The 16,808-nt window shown below is 34.0% G+C and overlaps 1 protein-coding gene across 5 annotated transcripts in view; it reads right to left on the reverse strand.

Annotated features, from left to right (window-relative positions):
- NBEA (neurobeachin) overlaps positions 1-16,808 on the reverse strand; it is a 516,384-nt gene that overhangs the window by 318,549 nt on the left and 181,027 nt on the right. For 3 of the 5 annotated variants that reach the window (XM_076364261.1, XM_076364260.1, XM_076364259.1), the window contains exons 25-30: positions 12,580-12,603; positions 9,978-10,158; positions 8,725-8,855; positions 7,331-7,438; positions 6,587-6,755; positions 5,089-5,184 (exon numbers count right to left, since the gene is read on the reverse strand). In XM_076364261.1, the coding sequence (XP_076220376.1) occupies positions 5,089-5,184; positions 6,587-6,755; positions 7,331-7,438; positions 8,725-8,855; positions 9,978-10,158; positions 12,580-12,603 (709 nt within the window). The remainder of the gene's footprint in view (positions 1-5,088; positions 5,185-6,586; positions 6,756-7,330; positions 7,439-8,724; positions 8,856-9,977; positions 10,159-12,579; positions 12,604-16,808) is intronic. The other 2 variants (XM_076364262.1, XM_076364263.1) reach the window with 2 other exon arrangements.

Below are 16,808 nucleotides of genomic sequence, written 5' to 3' on the forward strand. Positions count from 1 at the left end.
AACTGGCAGGTTCCACTTTCAGAATGTGCCATTAAGTTAGATGCCTTATAAGAGTCTTGATAACCTTCCTACAAAGACCTGAACCTCCTCTGACGTTGAGATTAATTTCATTTATTTGTTTGCAAAGTAAAACAGAAGAAGCTTGTCTGCCTTCCACGGGAAGTAGCTTTGCTTACTGGGACTACCTTCTTCCTACTGAATTTGAAAGGAAGCTTTTCAAAGGACTTGAAATCATGTCCCATCACCATGAGTAGAGATTAAGCTCTAGCACTGCTTCCCTACTAAATACAGCACAGCTAGGATTTCTCACACAAGATCTTTGTGGAAGATGTTGCTAAAGATGAAAAGCAAAGATTTTTATAAAAGGGTTTGCTAGTACTTCAGACTGCAAGGAATAGTCTCCTTCGAGGATCCCAAGCACTCAGCAGGCAAAAAAGGAGACTTGAATACTTATAAAACAAAAGAACAAAACTGAAAAACCCCTCAACCTCACAACAAAGCAAATCAGTATTCAAAACTACTTTACAATCGAGGAAGGTGCAGATTAGTGGCATTGCACACTGTTAGATAGGTAGAGAAGAAATAAGGGGCTATTGGAGGGACAATGATATGCATTGCTCAGATTTATTAGATGCCGGGTACAAAGGGAACATGCCTGCCAATCATTAGGTTGAAGACATGTAATTGTTTAGATGGATATAAAGTTCCTACTTTCAAACCATATACATGTAGTACTCATAAAGAAGAATATGTATCTATGAACATGTATGTAAAAATTATAGCTATCTATGGGATGGGGATATTACTAAGGCACATAATGTCATTAGACTGGATTCAGTGCCTGAGATCAAAGAATTTCATGCCAGCTTTTGTCATAAAGCAAGTTTTGTGTCTGGAATTCAGTTAAGCCTAGTCAAAGGAGTCACGATCAATCTGACCAAGGCAGAGGTCTACAATGACACCTATAGTTGGGATTTCTAGTGCCCAGTTTATCTCTCTTTTAAGTAGATCTCTAAAGCAGGCCAGATGAATTGTACCCTAAATGTGCCCTAACTTCTCTCCACCTATTACAAAGGGAGTCTGGGATGACTAGCTCAGACATTGATTCACTACTGATATTTTCCAGAAAGTACAACTCTCATATGACTGATGATTTCAAGATAAAACTGAAAATCTAGCACAGAGCTTTTGGTCATACTGCAATACCCACAGTCACAGAGATAGTGAGAATGATAAAGAATGTTGCTATCATCTTTGACTAGTGTTGCTATCATCTTTGACTAGTCAGCTGAAAACAACTCTCCCCTTCTGGCAAAGACATTTTTAATGCTATTCCCATCTTTACTACACCTCCATATTTTAATTATGTTTAAGAACTCTTCATTAGAGTCAGTTGAAGAAATCTGATGAACCAAAAAGCTCTGTAGGCCACTCAACTTTTTAGACCACTTGTCAGGCTCTTCCATTTAAATAATTCTTGGTTTAAAGTCCCCATTTTGAAATCTTCACAAATGCAGAGAAACGGAGCCATCTGACACCCCAAAAGTCTAACTCATTCTAATTCTTTGGTATTGTGAACAGAAATAAGCAAGTCTGGCAACATTTACTTTTGTAGGACTGTGTTTCTCTGGCAACATTTACTTTTGTAGGACTGTGTTTCTCAGACATCCTTCAGGTGCAAGAGAATAGTTCTGATCTGCTATTTTCTTTGAGACCGTCATAATAAATTACTCCAAAGAGTAATACTATATATGCCCTAAACTGAAAAAAGAGGGAGCTTTCTTTTCATTTTGCAAGTTCTGCTTTGTCTGACTAAGCACAGACTATTTCTGAAGTACTGCAGACCCTTTAAAGTTATCAGAAACTAGTAGGAGAAACCTACCAAGCACTTGTGACAAACTTATGACAAGCAGTAAATCTACAGATAGAGACACACTCTTCTCCTCCCCATGGATCAGCTTAGAAAGAAAAAAAATACAGAAGTATAGAACATTACAAAGAAATAAACATTTTTATTGTTAAATGGTAGTCATGGGCACCATCAGTTTATTTTTTCCTTCCTGGGTGTGTCCTTTCTCCTTTAAGCACCATAAGATAACATAGCTTGTGAACAATATTTGATTAACAGTAAAAGAAACATTAAATCCTTATTTTACCACCTACAAACATTTGTAAGTAAAGGTAGAATATATTTCCCTGCAAAGCATATTTTAAAGTCTTTTATTTCAATACTACGTTTTATTCATATATAATATCGTCAATAAACTAGGCAAAGGTCAACATTGTACATGATGAGAACCTAAAAGTTTCATATCAAGTACAATGATGTTTAAATTTCCTGTAACCTGCACTTGACACCAAGTGTAGCTACTCATAAGAAGCACACACCAATCACATACTGTAATGTGCCTGAAACAAGTAGGGTCTCACACAGCCTTAAATGTATTTTAATGAAAGGTATTGTCCCATGTAAAGGAAAAAAAAGAAGCATCACTACGAACAAATCAATACCTTAAATACCGGTAATATACCTACTCCTAATCTTACCCTTCCCCCCATAAGTTTCCTGGTCAGATAATTAGATTCCATCTACTAAAAATAGATTTCTTTCAAGCAGCCAATCTCTCTCTCTTAATTCATAGAGATCTGTCCCAAAGAAATCTTGTACAGTTTTAACAATAATGATACAATTTGCTATACTGAATTGGACTGACAAAGAATGAATCCTTTACATTATTTAGTGTCATGTGCAATGAATAAAATACAGAGGCTTTATTTCCATGTAACAACTGAATTTTTATCCATTTTTTAATAAATAGGATTTTGCTTTAAAAATATGTATTTACTTTTAAATGCTACATTAAACTACTCTATAATATGTTTAAATACCTTAAAATTTAAAATAATATTCAAATATTACATGCTTGCTGCCAACATCTGAAAGCATGTCAGATCACTAGAAGGAAACCAATTGGGCTTAGCCACTGGAACGAAAGATTCTTGAAACGACAAAATAGGCTTTGACTTTTAGCCTTTTCTGACAGTGTTGGCAATTTTTTTTTCATTTCACTTCCTGCTAATGTTGTTCAAAACTGAGGAACTGGGTTCAGAATGTAAAAAGCAGAAGCATTTTTCTTCTCTAATGGGTGAAGCAGTTAGGTATAAGAGGCTGAGACGTCATAGAGTTAAAACCTTGAAGGATGTGATGATATCAACAAATAAAATAACTAGCTACAGATAACATTTTCTTTATTCAATAATTTGTTTCTAAAGCCGAAACACTTTTCTTCTGTATCCTGCTCACACTTTTACTATAGCTCTGTTGAATTATTTTAAAAACAAAACTGTATTTTACGTGAACTCAATTTAAAACAAGTACTATAGACAATAGTATAGAAGACACAATTCTTAAAAAAATGCTTTATCTGAAATATTTTGGTGAGTTCGTATGGCTGCCTCCATTTCTTCTTAAACTTTTTTTCTGCTTTCGTTACATATATTTTATTCATGTACTATATGTGGATAAGAAGAAAAACTATTTGTTTTTCCCCTCCTTTTGCCACCCATTACGTCAAATGTCAAGCTTTGTACAAATAGCAATATAATCTCATTTACATTGCATAATTTATTTTTATTGTATTAAATGTAATAACAATTAAAATGTCTTTAAATAACTGTGTTTTGAGGCAGTCTAACCAATCCCAATTTTCAAGCAAAGGTGGTTAAAAATAAAATATCCTATGCCTGATACACAGAAACATGCTGTAAATGCAAAAAAAAAAAAAAGATGAAAAAGCAATATTTAATGAAGTTTTAGGGGTTTATTCTGTAGTACCACATAGTACTGTAGTACTCTTCTGAACTAAGAGCAAATGATTCCTTTTTTTATCAGCGATGGATTAAATCATACAAATGCAACTATGTCACAAGAAAGAATTTTACATCAGCAAATTGAATGATCCAAAATAATTTTTTTTCTTTGGATTGCAGACAATAGGCTTATTGATCAAAATCACAAACCCTTGCTTACTAGTTGTTAGAATTTAAAGCAATTTATAATATACATACATGCACACACAAAGTTTAAGAAATGCCAGATTATGTAGTGATAGTTTAAGTTGATGTAATGAGTATTTTAACATAATGCTCCCAGAGCAGCGTATGATAAACATAAGTTGCATTATTACTAAAGTAGAAAGTTAACTATTTCTGTTCTTTATAAACAGGATGCAATTTTAAATCTCTTAAGCTTTTTATAAATCAATCCTTTTACCCATTGAGATTTTTCAATCCAAGAACATTTTCATCAGATTAAATTTTTTAACCTATTTTACATTTCTGTATTTGCAGCACAGTGCATGCAAATAAATGGGGAAATGTACATGCAAACTTGGCTAAAGTTACACTCAGGTAACCCTCTCTTTTCCAAGTAATGACATCTGAAAAACATATTCCCTACATTATATAGTATCTATTAAAACAAACAAACAAACAAAACAAATCAGGCCCAAAACATATAATAGTTGCTCTGGTCACAAAAGTGGTTTCCTTCAAGAAAAGCACAGCACAGCACATTAACTAACAGGCATAAAATAATTCACAATACATACAATATCAGAGGTTTACATACCATCAAGAAGGCAAGAAAAAAGCAAGAAAGGAAGGCAAAAGAACAGGAAAAGATATGGGGAAAGGGAATACTACAAAAGTACTACGTACTTTATATGGTATGCAATATTTTTAGAATAGGCCTGATTTTATTTTTATGGACCTAATATTGTAGCAGAAAAAACACAAACCAAAAGCATTTAAAGTTTTCTACATCCATTCCCTCCTCCTGACTACTTTTTTTTAAATTTTATTTTATTTCATAATAAGTAAAGTTAATAAATGGTAGTAAAAGTGGGAAAGAGATTTCCTAGAGAAATGTAGGCAGGAAGTTAAAGTTTTAAAGGTATCATCAGGTCTGATCTCCATGTAACCTGAGGCGTATACTTATTTATCAACAATTACATCACAGTTAGTTCTTGAGTTACATTACATTAAATAAGAACACCCAAACAGGTTAGGAGATGATGTTAATATTACCTTTGTAAAATGAGTGGGCAAAGCTCTGCTCAGGAATTAACTTGGCAAGGAATCCATGGTTCAAACTTGGGTGAGGGATAGATGGTATGACCACAACTGTGGAGAAAATCATGGAATCAAATGTGAGCCAGCTAGTATTCATGTGTGGCCTGGTCCACTGTGGATCCATGACAGATATCCTATCTCATTGAAACATGCAAATATGGTATTATCAACAAAAAATGCATTTCTAAAGGAAGAAAACAAGTTCTGTATCAAGAGATAGGAAACAGCATACCTATTATTTGGGCACTTCAAGAGCAACGTTCATGGGGAAAAAGAGACACAGATATATATATATACACACACACGCACACAGGCAAGACAATCATGGGTGAAATAGTTCACTGAAACTAGCAGTTTCTTAGTGCAGAACCATAACATATAACTAGGAAGGCAGAAAAAAATTATGATTTCTCATAATTGACTACGTTCATGTAGTATATTTAAAATGGAAAGCCTACAAGCACATATACTTTAAAAATTATGTATAAGTAGTAAATTAAAACATCATGATGAATCAGAAAATAATGACTAAATGTAAATATGACACAAACTGGAAGATAAATTCTATAAAGAATAAAAATTAGCAACTCCATAAATGAAGAAAGTAATTAAAAATCAAAACAAGAAGAAAAACATACATAAAAAGCTTCACGGACAAATTCAGTTACTGTTTTCAGCTCTTTTAACACAGAAGGTAGTTACAATCAATCCAATCAGACTTGGAAAAACCTACTGAACTGACAGTGTAAAATATTTGAAACAAAGCGGGGTAATGTTTGGATCCCTAATTTCTGACGGGTTCTGACAGCTAACAGACTCCCTCTCCCTCAGGCTGAAGAACACATGCTAGTAAAAACCACTACTACTACTAAAAAAAATCACAAACAGTTCAGCCACAGAAGGCAATAGAAACGCTTTCTTTTTATTATATTGTTTCCATAGGCTTTTAAATGCAAGCACCAACACAGCAGGACTCCAAGAAAGCACTCCACCACTACACTTGCAAAAGCCTCCTCATTCAAACAAAAGGAGCTCACGTGGGCAAACAGCTGTTTGCTGTTTATACATTTCATAGTATAGAGTTAAAGATATCTGTTCTTATTAACAAATAAGAGATTCAGGAAGTTGTGCTGATCAACTACATTTTACTTCACAGCTTTAACTCCATCAGGCACCTTGTTTCTTTTTAATTATTTTGAAATTAAAGAAAAAAAGGCATAAAAAAGCAATATGCAAATGAAAATTAGTTATACCCTATAAGCAAATATACAGAATAACTGAAATCTGCCACTGTATGTTAAAGAACTGAATTATTATAGAGGAAGAGTAGCAAGTAATTTCCTATTAGGATCTTAAGCTATTCACTAAAAATACTTTGTTGTAAAATAAATACAGTTCTAAAAAAAATCTGCATATCAAAAAGAAAAATAAAATTTGAAGAAAACAAATGTACCTGTACTTGTTGGTGAATTTATTTCTTGTCTGATATTTCTACCTGCCTGGCTCCCAGATCTTGCAGTTTCTCGTTGTGGTTCAAGTATATCGCGGTATTTGGAGACCATCAGAACGGAAATAAAGTAGACTACCGCCAAAGCTAAGAACTGAGCCTGTTTGCTGTCATCCTGTGTTGGAGAAAAAGGAACAGATTATAATATCAGGCATTTCCATGGAATTTTCACACAAGATCATCACAAGGCTTTATAAATAACAGCTTTCTGAAACGTTCCATCTGTTAACATAGTAGTGAATGGATTACGTAGAAGATTTAATGGATTTTCAGTGGAGTACTATGCACACAGCATGTATTAAGTACGGAATCTTACAGGTAATTTGGCAACTACACAAACCTTTGGGACTGTGGAGTCAAGGGGCTTTTCAGTCTAGAGGCCTGATTCTGCTCTGAGAGTTGTAAACAACATAGGTCATAACTGATTTATTCTGGCTGGGATTATTTGGCTAATATAAAATCAAGTCTGACTGTTAAACACAGTTAGCTACTAATCTCAAAAGGCTTACCAGTATAATTTTAAAGTGCAGAAAGTGGCTGGTAGTTACAAAACCACGAGCAGATGGTTTGCAGATAATATATGAAGTGCAAGGATACGAAGGATATTTTTAATTCCAGTACAATCAAAATCTCTTTCAAAATATAAGTGATAATTTTGCAGAAGAAAGAATTACAGCACACATTACTCACCACATCACGAAAAACAACTGCTCGTAGACGATTAATATCAACATCCTGAAGAAGCCTATCAGGGTCTTTTATAGGAGAAAGATTGCCAGGGACATTTTCAAGGGGAGTCTAAAAATAAGAAGTAGTGAGATTTTTTACCCCCCCAAATATCAAAGCATTTCTGTTAGAACCTTAATTTGATGCCTTTTTTAGATATTGCATCAATCTTAGATGCTTTTTTGCTACCAATATACTTCCAACATAATACTCAGACAAGGATTCTAGAAATAAAGCAATGTTTTAAATTATTGTCTTCATACTATTTAGATATAAATTGTTACATCTTCCCAGTACCTCAGAACAACTGTCTCTTCCCAGAGTTAAGATGATAATTTGCACACAAAACATTATTTCTCATTACAGTTGTTTCATAGCAGTACAATAAATTATTTCTAATGTGTGCTAAATTTAAAAACGATGAGCAGAAATATTTTAAAAATCAGTTTATGTTCGTTTTACTGTGAATTGTTACAGACTACTTACGGAATAACTGCTATTATTACAAAAGCATAGAGTAGTATGCTTTCTTTAAAAAATGATAATGTATTACAAATGATGCCTAAACACCTAAAAGTCTCCTTATACTGACTTGCTTTGCACTGAATGTGATAACGTGGAGAAATGTAATGTTTTTGTGAGATTTAATGAAATAATATTGTGAAAGGAGTTGAGTTTGTAAATGTTATCTGAAAAAGTCTTTAGAGAAGAAAAACCACTGAATTTAGTAATGAAAATCTAGTAGCAAAAAAAGGAATCCTTGACATCACACACAGTGTTGTATTTTAGTCACAGGCTGTGCTAAATTCTTTGAGATTTTAGTTTCAGGACTCTCAAAGTCTTAAAGCTGTAAACAAGTTAAAAAAAAAAAAAAGATGAACAATGAATTAATGAAACTAGAAAAACTAAGCTGTAATTGAATATTAAACAAGTTTCATTACTAAAATCAGAAAGAAAATACTGATGTCTAATATGCATGCAAAGGTCTGTCGAAGTTACCGGGACTCAGGTGTTCCACCAACAAAGATGTGATTGCGGGATTTCATCAAAACTGCAAGCACCCTGACAGATTAAAAAAGTTGTGCAGGTATATATGACGGATGTGAGTAAGGGGACTTGCTCTTTGAAGTAGACCAAGCAAGAGTGAAAAAGCTGCTTAAAATTGCTCCAGTCATACTACTGCGTTAACTTTTTCTTGTTTTGAATAAACCGCCCCACATACTTTTACTTTAAGCCAGTTAATAGCAAAAACCTAAGCTTTTGCCAAATATTTGAGAAGGCAGTTACAATTCTTTTCTGATCCTATAAAGCAGTGGTACAGACTTGTCATTGCTGTTGGTAATTGAAGACTGGGTTACCTTGGTTGCTGCTGCTGAAGTTACACCCTGAAGAGCGTCTTGAGTTTTACTGCTGATTAATGACGTCTTGTTCACTCTCTCTCTCTGTCTTTGCCGACATTCTAAGCAGTTTCTCACAGCCACGCAACAAACTAAAAAGAAGTTATGAAAATACTACAAATGAGAATATTTTCTCATTATTATAGTCAGAACATCAATTTGCAGTCTGTACATCTAGTTTGATATGTCAATAACCATGTCCAAATAGTAAGTGCAACATACTTCTCACGTTAGACTCTCTGTCAGTACTAAGAAAGCATTATGGTGACTTACTAATTTCATTCTTTAGTTGAACAACTAAATGTTTTATACAACTGCTATATCACCATATTAAAATTTGAAAATTATTAGTCCCTGAACTGGATCTCTCATATGTTATTGATCAGTTATCAACACTTAAAATTTGAAAGTACTTATGTACAGCTAGAATAGAAAAAAAATAGTAGGTGGAAATTTAGAATTTGATGAAAATTGATCACTGAGAATAAACCACAAGTTTTATATCAGGAGGAGTATAATTATCAATGACCTAATAAGTGGTATGAATAATAACAGGACAAAATCTGAGTACAAAAATTATTCATCATTTGAGAAATGAAAAAGTATGTGGGAGATAACATTAGCAAAACAGATCATGCCAGATGACAGTCAAAATTTAATGTTCACAAGGATAAAGTGATATAGTTTGCATAGAATAGTTTGAATCATTCATAAATTTTTAAATTTCCTAAATTAATTGTAACAGTATATAGCAAATAGTAAATAGTGAAGAGAGGTGCCAGACTGTTGCAATATATATTAAGGACTACAGAGTCTCCACATGCATCCCATGCTCTTAATCTTACATAGCCTATAAGTAGTCTTCCAAATCCATGGAGACTGTATAAGGAAACCTGCACCAGGCAGGTAACAAAGCAGTTTTAAGAAAAAAAAAATTCTCCATTTACTTACTTATATTTAATATTTTTACTCCCCCAAAATATATACAACTTGAAATAACATAAGAAAGAAGAATTTCAGACATGACGTTTTAACTTATTCTTGTGCCTAAATTGAATCAACCTTAAAACTGTATCAAATCAATAATAAACAGGATTTTTATTTTACCACATCATAGTCAGTACAAGTCCTTTCCTACATGTGTCACTATTTGATCCATCTGTAGCTCATTGATTTGTAAGTAATTATTTAATACACACTGTCTGCCGACTTACCAAGCCTTAGGCATTGTCGCATTAGACCTCCAGAAGACATGTTTTTTTCAGCTTCAATCTCACTAAAATTTAGAGAACTGGCAAATACTAGTACATCAACCATTGCCATCAGACGGCTGAGAAAAGTTACTGCTGTCTCTGCTGACATTCCTTGTGTCACTTCAATATTTTCCAATTCAGTCTTTAAAAGGAGATAAGTGAATTAAACAGTTTGAACACAACTGAAATATAAAGACAGCACATACACATACAAATCTAAATTGTTACACTTCATGACAAATACATTGAAAAGTTATTTAAAAATCTCCTACTATTACCATTAACATAAACCGTGAGTGAAATTCAAAGTAAGACAGCATGAAGAGTGAGAAAATTGTTTACATTTACATGCTGTAACAGACCAGAAAAAGTCTAATATAAATGAGAAAGTTATTAGCAATTACATAAAGTGTGGCCAGGTAGTAAAACAATGCATGGTATATAAGGGTGCAATGTACTCTTACATTATTCCATAGGCTAAGCAAACTGACAGGTAACAGATGAAAGTAATTACGCTTTTACATTCCTTTAGACAAACAAGTAAATGTGAGGAGTGGAGTGGGGAAAACTGGACAGTTTTGCCCCGTTTCCACAAATTGATTCTCCCTGGGAATGCTTATACCATATAGGAAGCTGACAGAGTCCAATTCTTCTGGAGATCAGAAGAAAGTATGTTTACCCCCTCATGACAGCAACAGGGGGGAAGTGAAAACATGACAAGTTATATGGCGTGCAGCTCACATTTCCCAGAGGATGGCCATTTATTTCTTAATGTAGTGTTGGACTCTCCTTAATGGGAATCCACAGAAAAATGCTGCATGTTCTCAATATTTCTGCAATCTAAAAGAGGGTCATGTTTTTCTGCAAAGAGATACTTAGATGTCCAGAGCCATGTTTTCAAATGCATTCAGGTATCTAACAGTGCAGATAAGTGACTAAACAGTAAGTTTAATTAAAAAAAAAAAAAAATCTGCTTAAACACATTTACCTCTGGAGCTAGGCAAAATTGAAAACGGGATTTAGTACTTGACTGTGTCCACATTTATATGCCTAAATACTATTTTTAAAATTGTTTACACATGGCTGATTCTTACTGATTGTCAGCAAGATTTCAGATCCCAGGGCTTCTCTGAACACAGAGTTCAGTCGCTTTGAAAAGCATTACTTTTGTTGTGTTTGTTTTTATTCATTTGCTTAGAAATATCTATGAAAACAATTCAAAACATATTTTCTGCTGTTAAGGCCATTTCCTTCCAAAGAAAAAGAAACACAGAAAAAAAATAATCCTTCATTTCCATACTTCTAAAAAATTAGTATCCTCACTCAATAGTCACTTTTTAGAATACTTTACATAAAAATCATAAAAGTGCAAACTGTGCCAAACAGTATAAAGGAAACAACTGTTTTGAAAGAGGAAGGATATAATGTGGCATGTGTCACCACAATGATAGATACCACTTCATTTAATTTCTCTTAAGGATGTAACATGTCAGTTACATGGGTGATTTGGGAAGGATTGTCATCTGTCTGATCTGCCCAACAATATCAGAAAAATGGTAAAATGACAACTCTCAGAAGAACTATTTCCAGACTTTCTCCTTTAGCCAGGTCTCCCCTGCTTAGTGTGTGTTGTGTTCCTACTTTTTGGAAACATGAGTTGCTGGTTTTTTATAACAGACTGGAAGATCATTTTGGAAAGCACTCATCCAAAGAAAATAGATTTGCAAAAATCTGTAGCCGTAACAGTCTGCTAGAAAAACTCATAGGTCTTTACAGAAACTTGAACTTCAGACTCATGCTTGAAATAACATCAGGCTTGCTAGTAGCCAAATGACTGCTTGCTGTTGACTTTTCTCAAGCTTCAACTGTATTGCATCAGTGTCTTAAATCTACTCAGTACATCTATTGCTTTTTTTTTCAGTTATGTAATAAATTCATTTTATATAACATTTTACCAAGATTTTTGCAAACTTTGAAATGGGAAAAAAAAAAAAAATCTCTTTTTTTACAAATCTCCCTAAAATTCTGCTGGATGGAAGAAAAAAAAAAAGACTGACTTTTTACAGCAAAACTTACCATCAGTTCTACCTGTTAAATACGGCACATTGATATTCTAATAATGTTTAAAATAAGCTCCATTGTTGACCAAGCCGCCTTCAGGTATTAGCAATATTTTAGATAGGTGTAGCTCAAAAACTCTTTAAAAAGTGAACTGATCAGCATTTCATGACTACTCAGGATACTTTAAGAGCAGTAACAAGTCTCTCATACAATTAACATGTTCAGGGCCTAAAGAGTTTTTCTATTGACAACAACATTTATAACTTAAATTAGCTCACAGACCTGCCTACGTTCAGTCTGGTAACAGTAAGCATCATACTTGACAGTGCACTAAGTTACTCAAGAGAAACATATTAGGAAAAGTTAATGATTACACCCAATATATTCCTATTTACATCCTACTATATGATATAGGAAAATAATAATAATAATAATAAAAAAGCCAAAATATTAAATGACCAAAAATAAGGTATTTTTGAAAATGCAAAAAACTGAAACTTACAGCAGCAATACTAACCTTAGAACCCTGGACATGCAACAGACAAAACAGACAACAGATCACAACAATAAAAGAAAAAGAAAATTATTTACGTTAACTAAAAATACAATGTAAAATTGAAACAAATTAGTATCTTGGAATTAGACATTTATTTAATTTATAATTATAACAGCAAAACATTTCAGCTCAGCATGAACATTTGAAAAAAAAGGCTTCTAAGACATAGCTATGCACAAGGAAAACTGTAAATCTTGTATTATTATGGAGTTGATGTAAACACTGATTCTTCCAAACCAATGTACATCTTTTATATAGTACATAAAGCAATTTTGTGAAGCAATGTAAACCAAAGTAATGATTTCACTGATTATATAGAAACAAAATGTGTATTTTAGAACAAGCCATTTAACTGAAATGTAATAAAGTAGTTAATCTTTGTATGAGGAGGCAAATATGTTTAAAATGCTTTGACAAAACAAATGTAAATCACAAAAAGCAAACTGGTTCTTCATGCATAATGCTCCTTCCTTTGAAGCAACACATAGCTCATTATATATATTACATTTGGGTGTGATTTCTTCAAACTAAACCAATATCATACTGGATATTTGAATGCTTTTGAACCACAGGGAAAAAAAAAAAAAGATTCACTAAGCCCCTGGGACTGAGTTAGTCTTCAAATTTCAATGTTCACAATTAAACAGCTGTGTAAAATTTTTATGTTTCAATTTTAGGTAGAAGCACTTTCTCTCTTATCACAATGGGCTAGGAACTAATCCTTAAGTTTTCACTAGTTATGTTTTAAAAAGAGAAAGAAACTGAATTTTCAAGCGTATGTCAGTATTTTTGTCATTTAAATAGTGGAAAAAACTAATCTAACAGAAAGAAAAACAAGCCGAAACAAACTGCTTGCTTTCCCTTTGGAACAGAAAATACCATGTTCAACCGGTTTTTAAATGTGTCTTCCTCTTTTGTCGAGCTGGATGCACCTCGAGAATTAACCTATGGCTATTTTCTCTCAATTACTAGCTGACAATTTTTACATCAGTGTGCCATTGTTGATTCTCAGAATTGTTATAGATCACACAGCACCTGTGGCATCACATGAGTCATGAACATGATGACGACAATGCTAACACTATACACAGGACATACAGAAAAAGATCTCATCTTGGCTTTTTATCCACAGACCTAATAAGGTTGTTTTTAAATGTTTCATTGAGTTTTGTAGACAGCCGTTTGTATAGCACCAGCCCTCAGAACACAATTTGAGAGCTGCTGTTTTAAATGCTGCAAGCAAGAATTAGAATTACGACTTCATAGACTAAGTGGAAAAACAAACCAGTTGCAAGGGGTCTGGAAATTTACTCTCAATTGTCACATATTTTTCAACTCCTCAAATTTCTTTTGCCTTACTCAATGTCCTCAAGTCCTTGTCACAGCTGCTACCCTTGTAGTAAGCAATGATTATTTCAATTTCCTAGCTTGTACACAAAGTGTTTTATCTGGCAACCAGCTGCTATTAACAGAAAGCATCTTCTGCAAACCTTTTTCCTTACAGGTCCCCAAATAGGCTTTTTTCACACTTGTACACCATCTTAAAAATGTCTTCTTTATAGCTGTAATTAAAAAAAAGCTTCAAAGACCTCCTCCACAGAAAGAAAAAAAAAAAAAAGGAAATCAGTATTTTATATTTTATGACCTCCCTATAATATTGGCAGAGTTATCTATTATCCCCCAATTTGATAAGTGAGACATCAGAATCAACAGTGGGACACACTCCAGCTTATATTGTAAAATAACAAAACTGGTTATATTTTTATATATATTTATATATATATTTACTTCCACTTCAAATCGTTTCACATATACAATTGACAACCCTTTAAACACACCAGCATTTGAACCAAGTCCTTGTACAGACCCTGAGACAGAGGTGATATAGAAGTGAAATCAAGGGAAACACTAAAACATGTGGAAATAGATTACTGTGAATTACAGTAAACTTTCCCTTGTATTCCATACAAACATATAACCTTCACTCTACTCTTCAATCATGCACAGATTTGTGAGTGGTTTGTTTTCACAGATAATGCATTTTTTCTTTTCTTCTTCCTATTCATATTTAAAGGCTCCTATTCGCAGCACTACTCAGATCGTCCTAGTCTGGATTAAAAAACCAAGGCAAAAGGCAGATTTCTATTACAAGAATTCAATAGTGAGGAAATTCCGTAATTAAGATTGCCTGTTCTACAGCCGACAAGGGATCATGGAGTAATTTTCCACCCAGCCCAGAGTTGCCATTTCACTACAAATCCTAACTATGCAAAGGAAAAAGTCTTTTTGAAATGGGAAATTCCCCAAACATTCATCTTTTTAAAGAAAGGTGATGATACTGCTTTTTCAGCAAGGGAGGGAACACAATACAGAATCTGTTGCATGAAAGAAAAAAAAATAATCTGCAATTCCTCCAATATTCTGAAAGTCATTTTGCTAAATTTATCTCTTGGTTCTTTTCTGCATATAGCCTTAATTAATTCAAGCATCCAATATCCAGTACCTATTCTACTAATGAGAAATATGTGAAATGCCTTTAAAAAAATGAGAGGCAATGGGACACATGTAATAACAACTAACTCTATAGCAAATTGTTGAGAAGAGAGTTTTGTAACAGACATTTAGGACCATTCAAGAACCAACAGCCCAGGATGAGGCCTTGCTTGAACTCAGACTGACACACTGAAGTCAAGGAACTGTGGATAAGTAGGACTGTGAGATCGACAAAGGAATTGTGTGTTTCTGTCTGTCATCTTCTCTGTTAGAAAACAAGTAAGCTACCTTGTAAAAAGAGGCTGGATTCAGCTCCAGGTCAACAACCATTGCAGTTGATGGACCCTACAGGGATCTGGCTGACCAGCCACTAGATGTCAACATCAGAGACAGCTGAATCATTTGCTTCTATTGAGTAGATCTCCACTGGCTAGAAACCTAGTCCACATGTGAGTACATCAAGCGGATACGTAAATTTGCCCTACTCTCCTCCTGAATTCCATCCTGTTTTATCATCCCCAAGTAAAAGGGTGGAACAACCTTTGCTGTCTATTCTATAGCCTTTTTGCTCTCATATTTCATTATTCCAGACCAAAAAGTAAATTTATTTTTAGAAGTACATGTAAATTACATGTCCTATGCCACAAATACAGCACACTAGGAGGAAATAAGTAAGAATTACTACTTTAAAATTTCAATATGGGCCCAAAAGGCCTTGAGTGGGAATACTTAAGAGTCACCATTCATGAAAGTAAAAAAGGAAGAAATGAAGTAAAACGAGCTCATACTTGTTGATAAACTGAATATATGTATTCTACAGTATCTACAAAATGTGAGGGTTCTGATACCCCAGAAAAGCTCTGCAGAATAGAGATATGGAGGATCAGAGGCTTTCAAAGACAGACAGACTAAACAAGATGAAGACTCTATGGATTCAAACAGGCACACCAGGAGATATGACTCAAGCCTACGAAGTCATAAATGATACGGAGACGAATAAAGACGCGATTAACCACTCCTTTCATAGCATAAACAGAAAGACACATACTGACTTTATACATTTAAGCAGACTTAAAAAAACAAAGACAAGAAGTGCTTCAAAGGTTATATAATTACTTTGTCACACTCAATGCCATAGGATATTATGGAGGCTAAAAGCGTAAGTAGCTTCAAAAAAGATTAGATAAAGTCTAGAAGGATAAACTCCTCAGTAGTTATTAAACGTGACAGCCCGGACACTCTCTCTAGCTGTTAAAATCCTAAATGCTGAAACGAAGTATCATTACAGCAATCAATACACTTGCTCAGACTTCGGTATTTTGATGTAAGCTGCAAACAGTCACTGTTGGAGGCAGAATGCTAAACCAACCGGGCCCTTGGGCTGACCCAGTAAGGCAGCTCATGTAACACGTGGACAGCTTGCTTTTGCAAGAGTAGTGCAGTACTGCTTGACTGGACTTACAATACCATGCCCAGTTTAAATTACAGAATCACAAAATCACACAGAATCACAGAATGGTTGAGGTTGGAATGGATTCATGAGATGTAACACAAAATTTGGACTGTGTATCTTGTGGGGAAGAAAAAAAATCATTAATATAATTAACTAAAACACAGCAGGTTCCATCTGAAAATCAAGAAACGCTTTTTCGCTGTGAGGGTGACCGAGCACTGGCACAGGT

Source organism: Aptenodytes patagonicus, chromosome 1 (assembly GCF_965638725.1).
Source record: "Aptenodytes patagonicus chromosome 1, bAptPat1.pri.cur, whole genome shotgun sequence".
NCBI lineage: Eukaryota > Metazoa > Chordata > Aves > Sphenisciformes > Spheniscidae > Aptenodytes > Aptenodytes patagonicus.